This window comes from Pagrus pagrus (assembly GCF_965226575.1).
Source record: "Pagrus pagrus genome assembly, chromosome: 23".
NCBI classification, from domain to species: domain Eukaryota; kingdom Metazoa; phylum Chordata; class Actinopteri; order Spariformes; family Sparidae; genus Pagrus; species Pagrus pagrus.
Window position 1 is genome coordinate 1,576,616 of NC_140205.1, and position 22,459 is coordinate 1,599,074.

A 22,459-nucleotide genomic window follows, 5' to 3' on the forward strand; every position below is an offset into this window, starting at 1 on the left:
TTTTTACAGACGGAGCTCCTGAATAAAAAAAGCTCTTTTTGACTGACGCCTGCCGTTTTAAAAAGTGTCAGTGACTTTTAAAACCGCTGAATAAACAGTTTCCTGATGACCAGCTGTTCTGAAACACTGTGATGCAATCTGTGGATTTTTGGGAATCGTTGTGCAAGTGTGGCCTCTCCTCTGATGACCGACTGCTTCCTGGTTTCTTCAACAGTTCCTGGTGTGTATGGTGATTGGAAGTCTGCTGATGCTCCGGACTGCGATCCCTGCCGCCGTGGCCCGGCCCAAGGTAACGAGCCCGCCGCTCTGCTGCGGCTCCGCACGCCTGCAGGACGACAGGTTCACCAGATGTAGTGGTGAACAGTCCAAACTGTCGTCCGTGTACAGTAGTTTCCACATTTGATGGCAGGGTCCGCCACTCCCAGATTCACTGGAATCAGTTCTGTTTTAATTGAATCTCACTGACGTCAGCCTCGATGTTTACTGTCGACTCTCCTGCAGACAGATTGTCACTGCTAATGCTAATGCTAACACAGCTGCTGCTGCTGCTTCACATTAAAAGACTTCAACTGGACAAACAAAGGTTGGCTTTTATTGTGAAGCAGCAACAGGAAACGCAAAAGACGAGACAAAAGACCTGTTAATGAGATCGTGATCAGAGGATCAGTACTGACAGAGCATTTTAAGGATTATCACTTTAAAACTGCTGCAGGAGGAAGTTAAAGCTGTAGTGACGCTAACAGTCTGGACAGAAGCTGCTCACTCTGTAGGTCGTTTAGTCTGTAAATGTTGGACCCAACCAAGACATTTTGACATTGTGATGGACACTGAAGTCTCCACACGTGACTCCATGATAACTGTGTGTGTTTGTGTAGCTGGAGGGGATCTTGTCGGACAGATTTCATCAGCTTGTGCCTCTGGACAGTGCTTCAGAGGAGGTGAAGAACATGGCCAACAACCTGCAGACACAGGTGAGAGATACAACACACACACACACACACACACACACACACAGACAGAACGGCTCCGACTGCATTTCGTTTCGGTTCAGAGGTCGACGAGGTTTCAGTGCGTAACACAGACGAGGAACACGATGTCATCTGATTGAGATACGACACATTTATGCAACTCGTCATAAAACTGTTGTAATATAAATAAAATAATTGTCTCAATGTGAGTCATCGACTGGAGAAGTTTTCGTGGTGATAAATGTTGGTTTGATAGACACAAACATTAACGAGGAGCCATTTTAAAGTACTTGAGTAAAAGTCTTAAGGTATCTGATATTAAATGTCCTCGAGTATCAAAAGTAAGTAAGTAAAAGTAAAGTAAACGTGTTTTCATGTGTGTATAAACTGTATTCTGAGTTTGACCTGATCTGGTGAATTTAAAAATACATTAGTAACTATGAGAGTGCAAAGTAACTAGTAACTAAACTAATCAAATACATTTACTTGAGTAAAAAGTACAATATTTATACTTGTGGAAGTATAAAGTAGCAGAACATGGAAATACTCAAGAAAAGTATTTCAGTATCAGAGTACTTCAAAATGGACGCTCAGCAGTCGATTGTCTTCAGTCAGGAGACGTGTAATCGCTCTGCAGCCGTTGTCGACCGACCAGTTTCCACTCCCAGAATTCCTCACAGGTCGCCAGGTGTGGCTCAGGCCGTCTGATTGGCTGGCTCACTAACGGGTGTGTTGTCGGGCAGAATTGCAACGAGGAAGAAGGTTATTTTATTATTATGCAAACGAGCTCGTGTCCCAGTTTGGCGTGCGGCTCGGCAGCTTTCTGTGCTCCTCATGAAACAAACCGACAAACCAGCACAAAGAGGAACTGGTCGAACTCGGTCGCAGTGAAATTTTAACTTCCCTTATTTCTACATCTACAAACTAAAAAGATGGAGGAACAGTTGTTTTAATTCATCGTTTGGTTTTAAAGAGTCTTTATGACTTCATGATTTTGGTTTCTCCCCTTTTTGAGCCCAAAACTAACAAAGTAAAAATGTTTTCTGCAGTTGAACCTTTTTTATTTACAGTCGAGGTTTCAGTTTCTTCTGACGGGAAATATGTTGGAATATAACATTTAGAGAAGCAGAGACGCATGAAAGCATGTATGAATTATTAAATCACATGGCAGTCGGTTTTAAATGCAGATTTTTACTTAAACAAGTGAAAAATCACGACAATAACTTATATTTTTGGATGTTGTTTTGAAGGAGTTATTAGCATCGACGGTATAAAAGGTGATTCAGGAATAACTGTTAAATAAAAACAATATTCTTCAGCTAAATAAGAAACTCTTCAGACTTTATTGATATTTTTCTTTCGCGCCTATATTTGGATAAAATCTGAAGAGTATTTAATAATGCTGTTTATTTAAACTCTTCAAGTGTCAAGTAAATCATCACTTCAGATAAAACATATAGAATAAGTCAGATGGAAATACTACTGGAGGAAACAAGTTTTTCCAGTTCCAGAAATAAAATGTACAAGAAAAATAAGTTGGTTACATCTGGATTAAAGTATTTCTACACCGCATGTCGTTGAAAAATAGTTTTTACTGGTCTGGTTTTCTGAGGTTAGATTTATTCCAGAGGTGCTTTGTGCATCTTGTCACCATTTCTAATTGAATGTGCCGCATCTGCACCAGAGACAGAAGGATAAAACTCTTTGGTTTCGTTGGGTGGGACTTGTTGAGAGGTTCAGAAGGAGGTCGCACTGACGCTGGGATCTTCACACTGTTGATCATGAGGCCGTGTGGGCTCAAACCACAAAGATATTTTACCGTCTGTACGCAGGTCTGAATGTTCTTCTTCTCACTGTCAGACCTTTTTCTACGTGACTGAGGTCATCGGTGTGTGAATAAGGAAACAGACGTGTGTTTCGGATGGTAACCGTGAGATCAGATCAGGTCTGTGGCTGAGTGGGTGGAAACTGTGTCTACTTTCACCCGTCAGAGAGAAGCAGGCCGCTGAAGGTCACAGTGAGGAGTTATTTACAAAGATTCAAGACTGTTTGCTTCCTGTAGTCGTCTCAGCACCACCTGCTCATTTATTTACATATGTTTGCGTTGTGAAATCATCGTTAGTCTCCTGCATGCTGAACAAACACACCCGTCTCTGACGGTCGGGGCCAGAAGTCATTTAAATTTAACACATTTCTTCACATCATCAGAACCTGGACGCATGAAAAGGACTGAAATTATTGTCTAATTAAATATTTCATCACTCTGACAACATGTTTCCAAATGATGATAGTTTGAGTCCGATCATTAACCCTCCTGTTCGTTTCTTCTTCTGTGGTGTTTTAGCTGCACTGCTGTGGTCTGTTCAGTTATAATGACTGGCGGCAGGACATCCCCGACTCCTGTCTGTGCAACAGGGAGGAGGAGGAGGAGGGGAAGTGTCAGACCGTCAACTACAGAGTGAGTTTAAACACACACACACACACACACACACACACACACACACACACACACACGTCATCGCCCTGCAGCGTGTTTTTAAAGCAGCTCGGTAACGTTTCTCTTCTCTCGCAGCGTCTCATGATGCCAAAGAGGTCCGTCTACACCAAGGTCAGTGGAGCCGAAGTTTAATTGCACTTTTAAAATGAAGTCGCGTCCCGTGACACAGGAGTGACCTCCTCTCTGCTCCCGTTTCAGACCTGCTTCCCCATCATCCTGCAGTACGTCCTGCTGGTCGCTGACGTCATGATCGGTGTCGTCTTCACGCTGGGTGTTCTGGCGGTGAGAATTATTAACAGCAACATCTTTTTCATGTTCCTACGACGGAGTATTTGGGCCACACGAGGCAAAGACGATGCAAAATTTAATGAATATAGTGTTTTGAAAATAAAGTAATTTTTCAAGAAGTCACAGGTTAATGTTGCGAGAATAAAGTTGTAGTTTAATGAGAAAAAAAAAATCATAGTATTACAGGAATAAAGGTTGTTTTCTTTGAGTCATAACTTTACTAAAGGAAGTCGTTATTGTTTTAGCAAAAATCATAATATTTCAAGAAAAGAAAATCATTTTTGATGTCGCAGGTTAATTTTAGGGGGAAAAATCATAATAATTTTACAAGAAAATGGTTGTTTTAGAGAGAAAAGTTGTAATTTTGAGTCATTACGAGAAAAAGGGTATTTTACAAGAAGAAATATCAAATGACTTATTTTATGTGAAAAAAGTTGTAATATAGAGATAATATTGAAAGAAAAGATATTATAATATCATAATTTTGCAAGAGAAATAAGTTATTTAACAAGAAAAGTTTAAATATGAGAAAGCGGTAATTTTCAGCTCCGTGTTTTAGAGGAGAAATAGAAGACGAGCGCTCTTTGAGCATCTCGTGAACGCAGAAGTGAAACATTTAAACACAAACGGTGTTTCTCGGTGTGGCACGTCGCCGTTGAGTTTTAAACCTTCATCCAGTGTTCGTGTCTGTTCTGAGAGTCGACCTGACACTGACCCTCCTGTGTTCCCCTCCAGCTGCTCGGCCTGGTTCTGTCCTCCATCATGATCCACCAGATGCGTTACCCCGACCGACCCCCCGTGCTGCTGTCGGTGCCCGCCATCTTCACCACGCCTCCGCCCAAATACCAGGAGCTGCACAACCCTCCGCAGTACTAGAGGAGCAGCGCCTCCTCCCTCTACTTGTTGTTAGCTTGACGCTCAGATTGAGGAAGTTGAGTCGTTTCTGTTGTTTCTGTTTAATCTAGAATTTGAGGCGATATATGCAGTTTAGCGGACGGCGAGTCCGAAGTGCCTTACGTCACTGTGAGGAGGCCCGACTGTCGGCTCCATCGACTTCACTGGAAACTAAAACACCGCTGGGTTTCTAATGCAAAGCAACGTCATCCTTTGAAACTGGCTGAGAGTGAAGCTGATTGGTCGGTGCCGTAGGGGCGGGGCTTATAGTTTCTGTTTCCTTTTTTATTTGTCAGAATCTGCTGTTTACGTTCGACCACAGACCTTTTGTTTACGTTCTGTTTGGATCGTTGTTCCACGTAGTTCTCAACTAAATGTTCGATCTTCTGCTTGTTTAGTTTTCATCTCAAAAATAAAAAGTCCAAACTTGAATTTAAATTGATACTAAGACTAATTTCTAAATCTGAAGTGTTGTTAAAGTGGAAGTTCAAGAGCTCGATGTCTAAATTCTGATTTGTAACACAAACTTCAGAAGAGCTTCAGGTTTTGTTTTGGGCTGAACTCGACCTGGAAGTCCTCCTGGTTTGACTCCACCTCTGGGACTGTGTGAGAACGTCCACCTCCTCCTCGTCTCCTCTCAGAAATCAGCCGTGTTTCTGTTTAACTGGGTGACAAACTGCTTTACAGTGCGATTAAAGCCAGAACACTGTTCGCTCTGAAGCAGCACTGTAATAAACCACAGAATGTTTTAATGTTTTTGTTATTTTTAGCATCAGAACTTTTCTGTTCCCGTCCCGATGAATCCACCAGCGGTCGCTCTCGCCTCGTTTCCTTTATTTTATTTGAAAGATATTCATACTTCATGTATCCTGTGCTCTGTGTTTGACTGTCTCAGCGGGTCTTTTCTTTCTCTGTCTGCATTAATCTCATCACTGCACGCTCGTCCTAAATCAACCTTCATAATCCACTTTTCACTGTTAATCAGCATGATGTAAAAAAAACCTGTCAAACAATGAGAAGCTAAGGCTTTTATTTTGAAAACTGAGCGCTGTGTTGACGAAGCTTAAGAAGCCAAATTAAGAGCATGTGCTGTTGGGAGGCTGCGAAGTTCAGTCGAGTTATTAAAAGTTATTTTTTTATAATGAAAAGTTTGAAGGGAAAAACTGGAGGAAGTCACTTTATCAGATAAAAAGCCAGTAAAGTAGAGAAAAGGGAAATTTAATTTGTTTCTTCTTCTTTGTGTCGTTTGATTCTTTCTGCTGTGAACTGAAGATCCGACAATAAAAACCTCCAGCACACCCGAGTCTGTGGCTCTGTGACACCAGTACTGCAGTACACAGGAAAGTACTGCGGTACACACTCAAGTACTCACTACACAGTAAAGTACTGAAATAAACTTTCAATAATGAGAATAAATTTGTAATTTACGTGTAAATATTATGAGAAAAGTTATTTTACAAGACAAAAGTCGTTATGTATTTTGTCAAAGTACCAACAGTCGCCTCTGTAATATGATATCGAGGTATTTGGTCAAAAGTATTGTGATATTTGATTTTGTTTCCGAGTCTGAACATTTATGAAGAGTTTAAAAGGAGACGTTAACACATGGAGAGGTATCTGGTGTGGTGTGTGACCTCATGTACTGTGTTATTGTTTTAAGGTCGTGCAGTTTGACCACCAACAGTCTGAACTGATCATGAGCTCAGGGTGTAAAATAACGTGAGCGCTCTCTGGTGGACAAACTGTGTAATGACGACTGTCTCATGTTGGCCCGGTGCGATAAATGCTGACTGAGGGAACGACACAACACTCGTCAGGAGAACGGTTCAGTTAGTTCGACTCACTTTACGTCCTGCGACTGATCCTCTGAACAAATACGATTTAATTTCCACAAAAGTTTTCATCCCTGTGAAGCAAGAAAACATTCAGAGAGAAGAAGAGTGACCATGAAATAACGACACGGTGTGCGACACCTCCATGCGTTGTGTAAATCGTTATAATTGTTCTATTATCTTTACAAAAAACACTTTGACACTAGCAGTTTAAAAAATTACATTTCCAGAAAAGTGCGCTGATTTTTTTCCTTTTAAACCACTTTTTTTTCCTCCTTCCAGGATAAACAGGACAGCGTTTAGGTTTTCTTCTTCTATGTGCATCGATTATTCCTCAAAGGCAGATAAAACGTCCTGTGGGTTTATTTCTTTTTTTTTTTTTTGTACAATGTCACTGTAGTTTCTTTTTTCAGCAAGCAGAGAGTTTAATGGAGCGACAGGCCCGGTGGAAAACAACAGTAAAAGTACACAGTCAGAGTACAGAGAAAACGTTTGTTCATGTACAGATCCCATCACCGCCACGTGGATATTATAACTTATTAAATAATCGCTGTTCAGTTTTTTTATTCACCATTTCTCTTCAAAGAAAAACAAACAAAGCCTTTTACAGAAATCAAACATGCACAGTATTATTTGTGTGTGTGTGTGTGTGTGTGTGTGTGTGTGTGTGTGTGTGTGTGTGGGGAGGAGGATGAAGGAGCAGCTGCACAAAAAAGAAAATTAACTGGTGAATATTTACGTTTTTTTAAGTCTGTTTTCAGTGAAAATGTCCTGAAATGTGAACGTTCGCTGCTTTTCTCTGTTTAAGGTTGTAAATCAAATATTTGGGCGTTTCGAGGACAAACCGACAAACTTTTACACATTGTCTTCGACTCTTTGTCAACGTTTCTGACATTTTATTGACTAAACTAACTGATTCAATAGAAAAGATTTAATTATTATAATTCTGTCAAACTGAAACACAAACATATTTTGATCAGATTCATTTCTCTTGCTAACAAAGTGACACGTTTGTTAAAATCAAATCAAATTTAAGAATAAAAGTAATGTTTAATTTACAAACAGTCAGTAGTCAACAGAAAATGAGTCAGAATCTTTTATGATAAATGTTTTAATGATTAATTGATCGTTTCCTTTTTGTCTCTAAACTAGTTCAAACTGTTAAAAGAAGTCACTATTGATCTTTTTCTCTGTTTTACAAGTTTGTTAATCAGATTTTGGGGGATTTCAAAGACAAACCAACATATTTTAATATTGTATTCGACTCTTTTGTAAATATTTTCCAACATTTTATTGATTAAACAACTAATTGATTCAGTAGAAATATTACATGTGACTGATTCTGCTGAATATTTCAAACACAAAAACAATTTGATCAATTTAGAGATTATTTCTTTTACTAACAAAGTGAGAAGTTTTAGTTATAAAAAAACAAATTATCATCAAATATTAACGTGTTTTTTAATTTATGAACCAAAAATCTGATGATAAACTTTTTGATTATATGAAACTCTTCCTGCTTTTCAGGGTCTTTTAAGTGTGAAAGACGTCAGTTTTGACAGTTTTTCATGATTTTCTGACATTTATAAACAAAATTAAAATAAAATAACTGAATATAATCATCGTCGTGGCTGCGATTTTATTTACAGACCAAAAACCAGCGGAGAGAAATGGATTCATCGATGAGCCGGCGGACAGAAGATGAACCTTGATGTTGCAGATCTGCTGCTCTGCTTTGTTTAGTCTTGTTAGTTTTAATCATTAACTTCTTTAGATTTTGGATCAATAAGAACTGAAGCTACTGCGAGACATCAACGCCTTCTTGTTTCCAGCTCGTTAAATGTGAATATTTTCTGGTTTCTTTTCTCTGTGACAGCAAACTGAATTTTTTTGAGTTGTGGACAAAACAAGACATTTGTAGAAACACTGATTGATATTTTTCACCATTTCCTGACATTTTAAAGACCAAACTGTTCATCGACTAGTCGAGAAAATAATCGTAAGTATCTGAACTTGTCCTTTAACGTTTTGTGGTTTTCCTGCAGTTTGACTTCCCTCCAGCAGGTGGAGCTGTTTCATCACAGACTGTCCTCCTGCTGCTCCTCTGAGTTTGGAAACATGTTTATGTACTTCATATAATGATTAATGGAGGTTTGTACAGTGTGTGTGTGTGTGTGTGTGTGTGTGTGTGTGTTTGTTTCAACCCCAAAGAACCAAAAACAAAAATATATCTGTGCTGAAGTCTGCGCCGCCATTTTGTGTCCTAAAACTCTCTTATGAATGTTGTTTAATATTAAATAAAACCAGCTGTGTTTGGAGGCGTTTGTAGCTTTTTGTAGTTTTATTCACTGCTGAAGACACCAGAAGTTTTATTCATCAAAGTGCTGAACATGTGATGTTTGTCAAATTTAAATGGCTGAAAGCACACTCATTTTAACAATAAGTTACTTTTATTTTGGCGGGAACAATGATTAAAACATTTTAAATATTATTTCCCATGCTCCTTAGCAGCCGAGACAGCAAAAACAAAAACCCCAGAAAAAACTCGGATTATTTTAGGATTTTAGAGCCGAACACCCGAGAGAACAACAGAGTGGATATCATGTCTGCAAGCATGTATGACAGAGAGAGAGAGAGAGTGTGTGTGTGTGTGTGTGTTAAAGTGTGTGTGTGTGTGTGTTAGCCAGAAGAGCAGCATCCCCCGGCGGGCGTGGCCTGTGGTTCGTCGTCAACAATCTGTACGCCCCGCCTACTCGATGCTGATTGGCTGGCTCCGTTGCCCTTCAACCTCTCCTCAGCCTGAGCCGTCTCCATCATCCCTGAGAACAGAGGACGAGGTTACAAAGCTACAGACACACTGTCGTCAGAACTACAGACACACTGTCGTCAAAACTACAGACACACTGTCGTAAAAACTACAGACACACTGTCGTCAGAACTACAGACACACTGTCGTAAAAAACTACAGACACACTGTCGTCAAAACTACAAACACACTGTCAAAGCTACAGACACACTGTCATCAGAACTACAGACACACTGTCGTAAAAAACTACAGACACACTGTCGTCAAAACTACAAACACACTGTCAAAGCTACAGACACACTGTCATCAGAACTACAGACACACTGTCGTAAAAAACTACAGATACAGTCGTCAAAACTACAGACACACTGTTGTAAAAAACTACAGATACACTGTCGTAAAAAACTACAGACACACTGTCGTCAGAACTACAGACACACTGTCGTCAGAACTACAGACACACTGTCGTCAAAACTACAGACACACTGTCGTCAAAACTACAAATACACTGTCGTAAAAACTACAGACACACTGTCATCAGAACTACAGACACACTGTCGTAAAAACTACAGACACACTGTCGTCAGAACTACAAATACACTGTCGTCAAAGCTACAGACACACTGTCGTCAGAACTACAGACACACTGTCGTAAAAACTACAGACACACTGTCGTCAGAACTACAAATACACTGTCGTCAAAGCTACAGACACACTGTCGTCAGAACTACAGACACACTGTCGTCAGAACTACAAATACGCTGTCGTAAAAACTACAGACACACTGTCGTCAGAACTACAGACACACTGTCGTCAGAACTACAAACACACTGTCGTCAGAACTACAGACACACTGTCGTCAGAACTACAGACACACTGTCGTCAGAACTACAGACACACTGTCGTCAGAACTACAGACACACTGAAGTAAAAGTGCCACAGTAAAGGTCTGAGGTGCGTTCAGGGTCAGGTCTTACTTTTACAGAGATCCAGGAAGAGCTCCTCGATGCCTTTATTTAACTTGGCTGATGTGTGGTAGTGTTTGGCTCCCACCGACTCCGCATAACTACACAGAAACAGAGAAGAAGAAGAAGACGAGTACTGAGCGCGCTCAGATGAACACCAGGAAACAAGCTGTGTCGTCATCGTCCAGTTTGGTTTGTGAGTGTGTTTGTCTCTCACCTCTCAGCCTCCTCCACTGAAACGTGTCTGTCTTTGTCCAAATCTATTTTATTACCTGAAGAGAAAAGACAGACAGATTTAATCGTCTTGTATCATGTGTCAGTCGCTCTGCTGCTCATCAGACCAAACATCAGTCATGTTTTATTCATTTCTGCACGATCTTTGTCAAGTTCACCCTTTGAACAGAAATGGTCCTCCAGTGCACAGACGGTGTTTGTGCTTGTTGTGATTCTACTTCTCTGCGTATCTTCAAATGTTTACTTTGACTACAAAACTACAAAACGCCCCACAATCAAAACTGTAAAAGAAAGTTTAATCTAAACTACAAATATTTTAAACAAACTTACTTTACAAACTTTACTTTAAACAAAGTTACAGAATACTATCTGTTCTGAATGTCTTGGAGGATTTCCTTCACAATTATCTGCTTAATGTTAATTGTTAATTAATTTCCTGCCGGTCTTTATTGAAGAAGTAATGATGTGAGTTCTGCTTCGTTCATGAATCCTCGGGTCAGAGTTGAGTCTCAAACTTCACTGTCCTAAAATCACTTAGAGAGACGTCCTCATGTGACTGACCGCCTTATAAAAACACCAAAATTGCATTATCAAACAGCAGATTCTATAATTGTAGCTGAACCGGGCCAGAACAACAACAACATAATCCAGTTAAACACTAAAACACAGAGAAAATTCCCCCATGATGCCACACACGCAACAGAGCCGGTCCAAACATGGCAACGTGAAAACAAACCCGTCCTCAGCTGTTCCAGCATCTGATAAACCTTTAAACTCATTCATCTGCGCCTCAGACTGGACCTCCTGCGTCCTGTTTCACGTCTCACAGCCTCTCGTGTTGTTTCTTGTGTTTGAATGTCTTCTTACAATCGTCTACAATAAGACTTCTAATATTAAAAAGATCTCCTACAGACATAAAAACAGTCTGATTGAACGATAACTTGTGTTTGATGCCGTCTTTCTACAAACAAGTTCAATTACCTCCATATAAATTCATTAAATCATCAATCATCTGCTCTGTTTACATCACTGAAAAGGAAACAATTCAATATATAGTTTGACAGCGAGACACAAGATGTCTCCTAAATTATTTTCAGGATGTGAAGTAAATGTTGTGCAGGAGGTCGGAGAACTTACCTACTATACATAAACAAATCTCGTTCCCCAACATTTTCCTCAACTCTTTCACCCAGTTCTTCACCTGCAACCACACAAACACACAAACACAGTTACAACAAGGCTGAAAAGAAGAGGATGAGACTGAATCCTGGAGAAGAAGAAGAAGAAGAAGAAGAAGAAGAAGGGAATAAAAGGAGAGCGCTGGAAAACAGTCACCTCAAAAATAGGCAAACATAATGAAGACGAGGTGTTTGTAATACGTAAAAAAAAAATCAAAATACTCAGTTACTGTGTTTTATGTTGAGTGTTTTGAGATATTCTGATTAGAAATCAGACAAATATACCCGAAGGATTTGAGTTTGCGATGAAATAAGATGAAGTGAAGAAGAAAAGACACGAAGAAAGAAGTTAAAAGAAGAAACAAACTTTATCACAGACTCAGAATAATATATATTTATTATTAATATATTTGCTACGATTCATCAACGAATGAGATTATTCAGCTCCACAAAGTGTTCGGCGTTTATTGGTTATTTGTTTCCAAATCGGCAAACTCACTACAAAAACTACTAATTCAGCTCAGTCTGAAGATTATTATATTATTCCTGCAAAAAAAAAATTGGGTTTTCTTGTTGACAAGGTTCTGATTTGTAAACAATAAAAGAAGAGGAAGAATAATTCAACACTGAATCTGACTCAAACATTCAATAGCTGACCGACCTCACTGCTCGAGTCTACAGATGGATTTCAGTCAATGCACAAAAAGTACTGCAAAAGTACTGTAAAAAGTACTGTAAAAGTATGTGTTACCATCCTGTAGTTTTGTGAAATAGTGGACCAACATAATTTTAATGTAACTTGCTGGAAAAAAGAGAAACGTGTAGAAGAAATGAGCCGTTACCTTCTGAAAGGAGTCTTCGTCTGTGATGTCGTACACTAGTATGGCTCCATTGGAGTCTCTGTAGTAGATGGGACCTAACGCATGAAAACGCTCCTGACCTGCTGTGTCCTGCACACACACACACACACACAGACAGACACACACACACACAGACACACACACACACACACACACACACACACACACACTAAGGTTAATATTGTCTCAGTGTAGTGTGTGTTGGAGGCGTGAACACAGGATCAGATCTTACCCATATGGCCAGATTAACTCTCTTTCCTGTGATGTTGAGCTTCTTTGTGAGAAAGGACGCCTGCAGAGGAAGAAGACGACGACACAACGATCAATAATCATTATCAGCTTTAAATCACTTTACTAATCAGGACAGAGGAGCTTGTAGTCTAAGCATGAGGCTCAGGTGTCACACACACACTAAACGGTGGATTATTAGGCTGAACATCTCGTGCTGATGTTCGGTATTTCGTATACTGAACCGAACCAAAAACATAGACCCCAAAAACCTCGATTCGAGCCGAACCGTGGATGTTGTGAACCGCTCCTCCCTCAGTCACGACGACTGGATGGACTGAGATGAAGTCCTGACATTCATGCTCCTCAGAGGATAAACCTTCAGTCATCCTCTGAAAGTCACTCCAGCCTCAGCTGTGCATTTGTTCTAGCGCTAGGTAGCTAAACATGCTAACACCTTAAACTAACATTTGTGCTTAGCATTAGCATGACCGTGTTAGCCGACTGTGGTTTCCTCCGCCTCGCCTCCCTCCTCTGCCTCCTCACATGATTATCTTTATGAACATGTGACCTTTGACCTCTTCACTGTTATTAGACAGATTAACATACTGCTGCACTTACTTCTAATCTCTGGACAGAAATGACGCCCGAGTGACTCAGATGTCGTAAGAGCCGTGAACCGTTTTCTATTTTCTGCACGATGTGTAGGCGTTATTCATAATATTCAGGACAAGACTATAGATTTGATTCATTGATTAGTTGATTGAAAGAATATTAATTTCCAGCTATTTTGTTTCAGAGGTTTTTCAAGCAGAAATGTAAAATAATTGTTGGCTCTAGTTTCTTAAATGTGATTATTTGCTGCTTTTCTGTCGTTTTTAAAGCACTTTTAATGTCGTCACCGCTGCTTTTTACCACATGACAGACGGATTTGTGGAGCTGTGGAGATTAATCGATCAGTTGACCAAAAGACAAGAGAAAAGTGTCATTTTGCGAAACACGTTCTGGTTCCTGCTTCTTGAACGTGAGGATTTCTGACAGTAAATGAAAAGTGTTTGAGGTTCAGACTGTTGGTTGAACTAAAGAGTGAAGACGTCACACTGCGCTCTGGGAAACTGCGATGACCTTTTTTCACTTCAATTTCCTGCATTTTTTACAGATTAATTGTGAAACTAATCAGCAGAATGTTTGATATCAGTCGCAGCTCTGATGCTAATCCACACTTTTCAAAAATGCTACTATAATGTTGTTTTTGTTGGTGTTTATTTTTACATTTTTAGATCAAGATAACCTCATTATATTATTATAATAAGTGGATCAGTCTGAGTCAAATGACGGACTGACAGAGAAAACATTTGATCACTGTTCAATAATTAGCACTTTTTTACTTTGATGCCAAAACTTAATTAACATTTTAATTGTAGGACTGTTTTACTGTGCTGATTAAATGTTATATCATATCGTTTGTTGCCAGCGAGCTTCTTTACTGTTTCCTGATTTAAAAAAGGACTCTGTGCCAAAACCCAGCGGCGCCACGTCGCAGTGCATCCTGGTCGTTGTAGGTTTTCCATCTTTTGAAGAAACGAGGAATAACACAGCTCCTTTTTCTCTCGACATGTAGCACCAATTTTAAAAATATTTGTCCTCATACTGCAGAGAAGACAGTTTTATGCAGCAGTTAAATACGTCTGTTAGACACAGATCTTCTTCTCAGATGCTTTTCATGATATCTTCCTGACTTCCGGTAAAGAAAGTCAGCAGGAGTCTGGTTCAAAAGAGATAAGCAAAGAAAGATACAGAGAGGAAGCAGATATCAGAATATATTTATATTTTCTGATAAACAGTTCAGATATCAGAGTGAAAAGGAAGAGAAGTGGTATTTATTTAACAAAAAGCTGATCTGAAAAAAAGGGAAAATGTTGAACCTAAACTAGAAATGTGAGATTCAGGGACTTTTTAAACTTCACGTCAGTTTCATTTTAAGCTGTGAGAGTTTCCAGTCGACGGTTTGTTGAACGCAGCTCTGATAAGAAACTCAAAAGGTCAAAGTCCGTCTGGGTAAAAGGTCGAGTTTTTCTTTTTTTCTCCTCCCGGGCTTCTCCGAGTTATCGGACCGCTCGGTGGGAAAGTGAAGTTCAGGGTCAACTTTAAGATTCAACGTCAACAGACTGATTCAGATTTATCAGTGAGGACGTGAGCAGCAGATTTATTAATAATCTGTGGTTGAGGAGGAATGAGTGTGTAAAAGTGTGTGAGGTCTGTCAGCTGACTGAGTGTGTTGAACCTTTAAATAAGGTCATCGCTGTGCTGCTCCAAACCACAGCTGAGCTCATTTTACTTATAGACATTATCTGGTTAATCCATCTTGTGTTTTGTCTGTTGCTGCGCTAAGCTTCTCATTAACGCTTTCCAACAAGCCTCATCTCTTTTATTATTAAAACTGTTTTCATCTTACAGCTTTCTTATTCAAGTTTCTATTATCTTTATCAAACTGTCTGATTGTATTTGTCTCACTGCATCAGAAAATGATTTAATCCCTTTTCAACCAAGTGAAACTCTTTATAAAGCGCTGTATAAATAAAGATTATTACTGCAAAATATTAAAAATAAAGATCACAAGTTACGAAAGTCAAACCTTTTCAAAATTTGACTTCCAAATGGACTCAATTTATAAACATTAAAATCAAAACATGTGGCTAAAAAGTGTTTATTTAGTGGATAAATATTATTTTAATCATAAATTATCAGCGATGAAAAATATGAAAGGATTCTGAGCACAAACCAACATATTTCTACAGCTCAAACACGTAGTCATGATCAGCAACATAACCTCGATACTAAACCAGAATAAAACGTGACTCAGCTACAGACTTCATGTGGAAACACTCAGATGCAAAATCACAAAACTGCCTGAACCCTGAAAGTCCATCAGCTGTCAGGTCTGACGTCACCAAATACAAAACCTCTAAAGATGTTGGTCACTTCCTCGCCTGAGTGAAGTTATTTGGGAATAAACAGGACAAACCAATCGATAATGAGCTGAAATGAGATTATACGGTCAGAAGTTGGCAGGATGTGATTGGTCAAGATCCAACATGAAGTCTCTCTTGGCCGAGTCGCAGCAAGAATTAATGACTCTGTGGGAGGAATTCAGACCTCGTATTAACATTTCCTCATTTCCTACATGCAAATAAACATCACTGAGACAAACAGACTCCATGTTTCTCCTCAAAGACAGAAAGAAGTTCATGAAGAACATTTGCTGAATTTACAAGAAGGAACAAATAAGTCAGAATCAGTCAGAGACAGAGTTTCACACAGTTTATAAAGTGTCTCCAACTCAACAACTCACTAAACTGACACATTTGTTAAGGGAGTCTGGGGACAAAGAAGTCGCCTATACTGGTTACTGTTTAGTGTGTTTGTAAAATGTGACATGTTTAGATCAATAACATGTTTCTTCTTTCATAAATTGAGTGTAAATGGTGAAATCAGTGTAAACAGTGTTCAAACAGCTGCTAAATGTTGGCAGGTAAGACTTTAGCACTTTAGACACAGAAGCAGACAGGCTGGTACAGCCATGCTGCCACAAACTGACACTTTGTACAAGGAAACAAACAACTGACTGTTTTCATTTAATGCTGAATTTACAAGAAGGAGACAATGATTCAGGATTTGTTGTAGCTGTTTCACAAAGTTTGTCACGTTTCTTCCATGAAACAACTCTTAAAATCACCACATTTGTTCAGGGAGTCTGGTGATGTTGTGGATAGTTCAGTGGCTGGCTGGATAATGTGAAATGATGTCTGTAAATCCTACAGGATAAATATGTTCCACTCTGCAGAGTCTTGTGACGGCTGGCAGATGACTGTTTCTCCACAGTTTCTCCTTCATCTCCTCATCTTTAACGCTCACTTGTCCTGACAGCTGTGGAGAAACTCAGCGTCTGTTCACTTCGACCGGCGATAAAATGCTAATTTATCTTGTGCAGACACCATCGCTGCATCCATCCCATCATGCACCTCTGGGCTGTAGGTCACATGTGAGTACGAGTAAAATATGTGTGAGCCTTGAAGATATGTGGCTGAGGAGTGTTTAAGACCATGTGATGCATGATTCACCCTCCTCCTCCTCCCATCATCCTCTGTTTCCAGCGTCCTACACACACACAGCTCAGACCATGAATGAAACTTCAGTCATTACACAACTTCGTCTATTAATCATTTACCATGTACATCCAACGGGTGCTGACCGCCTACATTTCCCATAATGCCTTTCGATATAATATCTGAGTAAGTTTTTTCTTGATATTTCACTTTGATGATGGTGTTAATCTGCAATAAACCTTTGACAATTAAATAAAAACAGCCAATCTGACAAGATATCAGCACATATTTTTCTTCTTTACGATTCTGAAGGGGAATTTTATACATTTATTTTAGAGACGACGGCAAAGACGAGAAATAAGGAAGGCAAATTAAGGGGCAACAACTGATCAATAAGAAAATAAAAGAAACCAGAAAATATTCACATTTAACAAGCTGAAAGCAGTAGTTTGACTTTTATTACTTCTAAAAACAACTAAATATTTGGATTATAGTTCACAACTAATCGATGAATCAGTGCAGCTCTAATCTGAAAACGGTTTGTGGGGTTTATTTCAGTTCAAGTATTTTCTTGTTGCCACAAAATCTTTATTATTGACCGAGCGTGACATTTTGAGATAATGAAAACATGTCAGTGATGCAACACTTTTATCAGGACACCTCATATCACAGTTTATTATTCAGCTACAACTACAGCAGCTCATAAGAACACGTCAGTGTTTCTGTCTGCAGTCACTTTATCCTGAAAACAAACTGAACATAGAGGACGAGCAGACGTTCGGCTTCAGGCTCGCGCTTCAACACAAGAAGCTGCGACTACGCAAGAGCTCTGCCGGTGACGCAACGACACACAGCGAGGTGTTTGAACGCAACTCCGGCTTACACAACCCACTGAAGCTCAGCGCTGTCCGGACACGCTGTCAGAGCGGCTGTAACTCATTACTGATGCTCCATCTCTGGCCGCTCACATGGAAATGCTGCATCATACTTCCTGCATTTTCTTTTCTCTCTACAGTCGCTGAGGTTTCTGTAACCTGATAAACAACCAGCAGAGTCAGAGCTGCCGCCTGCAGCCAGCCCGAAATGTGATATGCAAAACACACACAGACTATAAAAGCATTTATCTGCTCCGAGGCCTCTGAGGACACAATGATAGGACGATGTGAACGCTCGGTCTGCATTTAGAAAGTTTTCCATCCGCACACGACATTTCTGGACGTTTCTGGAAGAGATCATCGTCCACAGAAACAAAACCCGGCCGGGAATCTTCAGAGAGCGACGCAGTTATTATAAAACCAGTTATTCATCCTGATGCATCAAATACTTTGTTTTCTGCGGTTGTCATGGTCCTGGTTCTAATTTAGAAAATTTAGTAAAATACGTTTTAAATTTCAATCATCGGCAATAAAAGCACAAATTCTCCCTGAATTTATCTCCATTCACTGCCATGCGGGAATCCGAGGGAAAGAAACAAAACAACACTTAGCGCTAGCTTAGCATTAGCCTGACGCTTATCCTGTGTGCACGAGGACAAAAAGACGAGATGTTGGTTTATTTTCTTTCCCAGAGATCCTTTATTGATTTGTTTGTGAAGAGGGCTCACTCCAGACAGATTTGAAAAACTGAACTTTCTATTTTTCAGTTTTCAATATTTCTCTCTTTTGTTGGGAGATTCTGGAGGGCTGATAAAACTATTTTTGTTTTCTAAAACTCTTTAACGTGTAGACGAGATGTAAGATTTTGACTGTACGGCAGACATTTTTATCTAGGATTCCCTTTGATGAAGATGACGTGCATGTATTTGGGGGATTTAGGGGTCCTCAAGAGGAAGTTTTAAGTTTTTCACTTCGGACCGATGTTAATACGAGGGGTGTCACTGTCTCGATTCTGAAAAGACAATCGATCAGCTGTGTTATGCTAGTAGGAGCTAACGTAGCCTTCAGCAGAGATGAGGAGCAGCTACACCAACAGATATTTCTCAGTTTCAAACTTGTCGTCTTGAACAGACGCTGACTCGAGTGACATCACTTGAGGACATTTATCAGACTTCACACGGCTCACTCACACACATGCAGTAGAAAACCAGCAGTTTCCCTTTCCTGGTTCACCGCCCTCCTCTCCACCGTGACTGGATGTGGGTGAACTGGTGTTTTTATCAGGAATATAAATCATTATAACAACGCCAATGAGGGCTCCACCCTCGTTGGCGTTGTTGGCATTTGCAGGTGTGTCGGATCTGTTTGCAGACATACCTGCAAACAGAGCTGAACTCACAAATCATTTCCTTTTATTTGAATTATTACTGATTAATCTGTGAAAAATACTATTTTTCCAACTGTATAGTCTGTAAAATGTCACAGAATATTTAATTATGATGTCTTCAACTGTCTCGTTTTGTCAGGTCAGCAGTCTAAAGCCTAAAGATCTTCAGTTTAAAGCAGATAATCCTCCTAACAGACGGCACACGAGGAGCTGAAAGCAGAAAGTGTTGGTTTAACGAAGCTCAGAGAGAGAAACAGAAAGTGAGCACCTGTTACAGACGAGGAAATGAAACTCAACTTTTATTTGGTAATTATTCTGTCAGTTTAAATCTGTGGTTTATCAGAGAAGTCAAGATTCACTTCAGTGATGAAATTTAGTACTTTTAGAACAATGATTTCGTTCTTAAAGCTAGTATTACGTTCCCGTCCTGTCTGAGGTCAGTTCAGGGTCACATTAAAAACTGGGGATGTTAATGGCTAATGATTACTCATTGATAGGAATTCAATGGATTAAAATCTGTATTACGCCAATCAGAGGTCAGTACATACATCAGAAAGTGCAGAAGAAACAGCAGAAGTCACTGGAGACTTCTGTTGACTGAGCTGGCTAACGTCCAGTTTGGTGCCCAACTATCTTAAGTAGAGATAAAATAGTTTAGTTGTGCGCCTCTTCAAGACTTTCCACACTTCACTGGACCAAATGGCTCAGTTATGAGAGTGGAACGAGTCATTTCTCGGAGGTTGTGACACTTAAAAAAACATGTATCCACCGTTTTACAGACGCTTCTTTCACAACGTTAGCTTACGGGAAAATGTCTTTTGGGCCGCAGTGCATCATGTGATGACGTAAAGCCTGGGGCTCTTCCTGGGGGCTGATACTCGTTTTCCACTGGTCAAAAATCCCACTTACACCCACTAAGATCAGGTTTTTGTGTGCAATGGGAACATGTACACCCGGGTCAACTGACTCTGCAGTCGACACGGGTTTCCTGGTGTTGTTCCCTGTTTCCAGCAAACTCTTGGCGTGAAACATGACGTCAGTGACGTCCAACGTAACGCTTCAGATAGAAATCAGACGGCTGTCTTGCCGGCGGGAAGTGGGAGTGGGGTCAAAAGTCGATTTCTAGCAGGTTGACACACATTTAACAAACCTGTGTAACCCGCTGGTAGCAGGTAATGTTACTCTGGTGGAGGAGGAGTCTGACATGTGGTCATTCTGACATATTTCACCTTTAAGGGATCATTGCTAAAAATTATATTAGCCAATAAATCTGTAGCGAGAAAAAGAAATGTGTCAGGCTCTAACTTAACAGTAAATGTACTTAGTTACTGTATTAGTTACATTATAATGGGAGCAGCATCGGGTCCATCACTGCAGCAGAGTGTTGCTGTGACTGTCACTGGGTTTGTGTTCTGAATTCAGGCCGAGGACTGTTTTAATTATTGATGAGACAATCATTGATTATTTCCAGTGTGTGTGTGACAGACTCCCTCTTTGATCCGAGCCTGATTAAAGCTGGGAACAGGTGTATTTCTCGGCAGGTATTCATGCCTTGGCTCAGCTGTGGCCGCTCGGCTCTCACCTCCGTCACCCCGGATAATCCCGGCTAGACGGGCAGCTCCGGTTTCAGCCACAACACCCGCTCTGTTTCGCAACAGCCCCGCTCTCCCGGGACGGCTCGGGCTGCGCAACACGCGTCCACACACAAGTGACAGCAACACAAACACCCCCACCCCGACACGACACCTCCACCTCCACCGCCCCGAGCTTTGATTCACAAACAGCTTCATCAACTGTCACTTAGCCCGCTAGCTAGCTAGGCTAACCCCGTGCTAGCAGCAGCTTCCTGGGTGTCTTACCTGTAGAGTTGTGATGTGTTTGTCGTTGAATTTGTTTTCGCAGTATCGCAGCACCAGCGACGTCTTCCCCACACAGCCTTCCCCCAGTAACACCACCTTGAACGAGTAGGTTTTGCTGCCCGTCCCCCCTGCCGCCATAGCTGGCAGTCTGTTAAAGAAGTCCTCGGGTTTATCAAAACAAGCCTTATCAAGCTAGCGCTGCTAATGCTAACCCAGTCGGAACTGAAGTCCTGCGTAGCTCACATCAGCTTCCGACTTTAGAAAAACAGCTAAAATCAGAACCAGAACACGTCGACAGCATAAGCGAACCTGACTTTGATCAATATCTACCAGCAGGTGTGAGGGAACCGGGTCTAAACAGTCAGCTACTTCCCCTTTCAGCCTGATGCGAATGCTTGCTTTTCACCCAACTAATGGCGTCTCTTTGAGCTAGCAGTTAGCCGGCTAGCTCCGGCGAAGATCGTCTATGTTCTGAAGGACGCATCACTCAGCACGTTTGAGTACAACGCGCAGACATCCCACTCCCTTTTAACACGTTGCTTGCCTCCGTCCTCAACACAATGTTTCCCCTCAACATGATATATTTAATCTGGTTTCTATAAAGCTAAAGAACGACACGGGACTCTTCTGGTTAGGTATTTGTTGCCCGGACTCAGAGTCATCGACCAGCCGTGGAGGTGGTGCTCAGAAGCTGCAGCAGAGTGAGAGCTCTGCGCTGCTCCCTGCTCTCTGCAGCGTCACATGATGAAATAGTGGGCTGCCTGTCAGCTCAGAGCTGCAGGAGGCTTCAGAGCTGCTGGAGGAGGCTTCAGAGCTGCAGGAGGCTTCAGAGCTGCTTCAAACTGCAGGAGGCTTCAGAGCTGCTGGAGGCTTCAGAGCTGCAGGAGGCTTCAGAGCTGCTGCTGAAGGCTTCAGAGCTGCTGCAGGAGGCTTCAGAGCTGCTGCAGGAGGCTTCAGTGCTGCTGCTGGAGGCTTCAGAGCTGCTGCAGGAGGCTTCAGAGCTGCAGGAGGCTTCAGAGCTGCTGCAGGAGGCTTCAGGGCTGCAGGAGGCTTCAGAGCTGCTGCAGGAGGCTTCAGTGCTGCTGCTGGAGGCTTCAGAGCTGCTGCAGGAGGCTTCAGAGCTGCAGGAGGCTTCAGAGCTGCTGCTGGAGGCTTCAGAGCTGCTGCAGGAGGCTTCAGAGCTGCTGCTGGATGCTGCAGGGCTGCAGGAGGCTTCAGAGCTGCTGCAGGAGGCTTCAGAGCTGCTGCTGGAGGCTTCAGAGCTGCTTCAAAGCTGCAGGAGGCTTCAGAGCTGCTGCTGAAGGCTTCAGAGCTGCAGGAGGCTTCAGAGCTGCTGCAGGAGGCTTCAGAGCTGCTGCAGGAGGCTTCAGAGCTGCTGCTGGATGCTGCAGGGCTGCAGGAGGCTTCAGAGCTGCTGCAGGAGGCTTCAGAGCTGCTGCTGGAGGCTTCAGAGCTGCTGCAGGAGGCTTCAGAGCTGCTTCA

At 41.3% G+C, this 22,459-nt stretch overlaps 2 protein-coding genes across 2 annotated transcripts in view; one reads left to right on the forward strand and one right to left on the reverse strand.

The window, feature by feature from the left end:
- LOC311252911 (tetraspanin-8-like) overlaps window positions 1-5,945 on the forward strand; it is an 8,752-nt gene extending 2,807 nt beyond the window's left edge. The window contains exons 4-9 of the mRNA XM_084346551.1: window positions 215-289; window positions 876-971; window positions 3,313-3,426; window positions 3,541-3,576; window positions 3,664-3,747; window positions 4,489-5,945. Coding sequence (XP_084202677.1) covers window positions 215-289; window positions 876-971; window positions 3,313-3,426; window positions 3,541-3,576; window positions 3,664-3,747; window positions 4,489-4,629 — 546 coding nt within the window. The 3' untranslated portion in view covers window positions 4,630-5,945. The remainder of the gene's footprint in view (window positions 1-214; window positions 290-875; window positions 972-3,312; window positions 3,427-3,540; window positions 3,577-3,663; window positions 3,748-4,488) is intronic.
- rab21 (RAB21, member RAS oncogene family) lies at window positions 5,558-21,561 on the reverse strand. Its single transcript, XM_084346552.1, has 7 exons — window positions 20,978-21,561; window positions 12,755-12,814; window positions 12,505-12,612; window positions 11,622-11,685; window positions 10,468-10,522; window positions 10,263-10,351; window positions 5,558-9,298 (listed from the first exon to the last, which is right to left on the reverse strand). The coding sequence occupies exons 1-7, from the start codon at window positions 21,113-21,115 to the stop codon at window positions 9,159-9,161; spliced, it is 654 nt and encodes a 217-aa protein (XP_084202678.1). The 5' UTR covers window positions 21,116-21,561; the 3' UTR covers window positions 5,558-9,158.
- Between the last annotated feature and the right edge of the window lie 898 nt (window positions 21,562-22,459).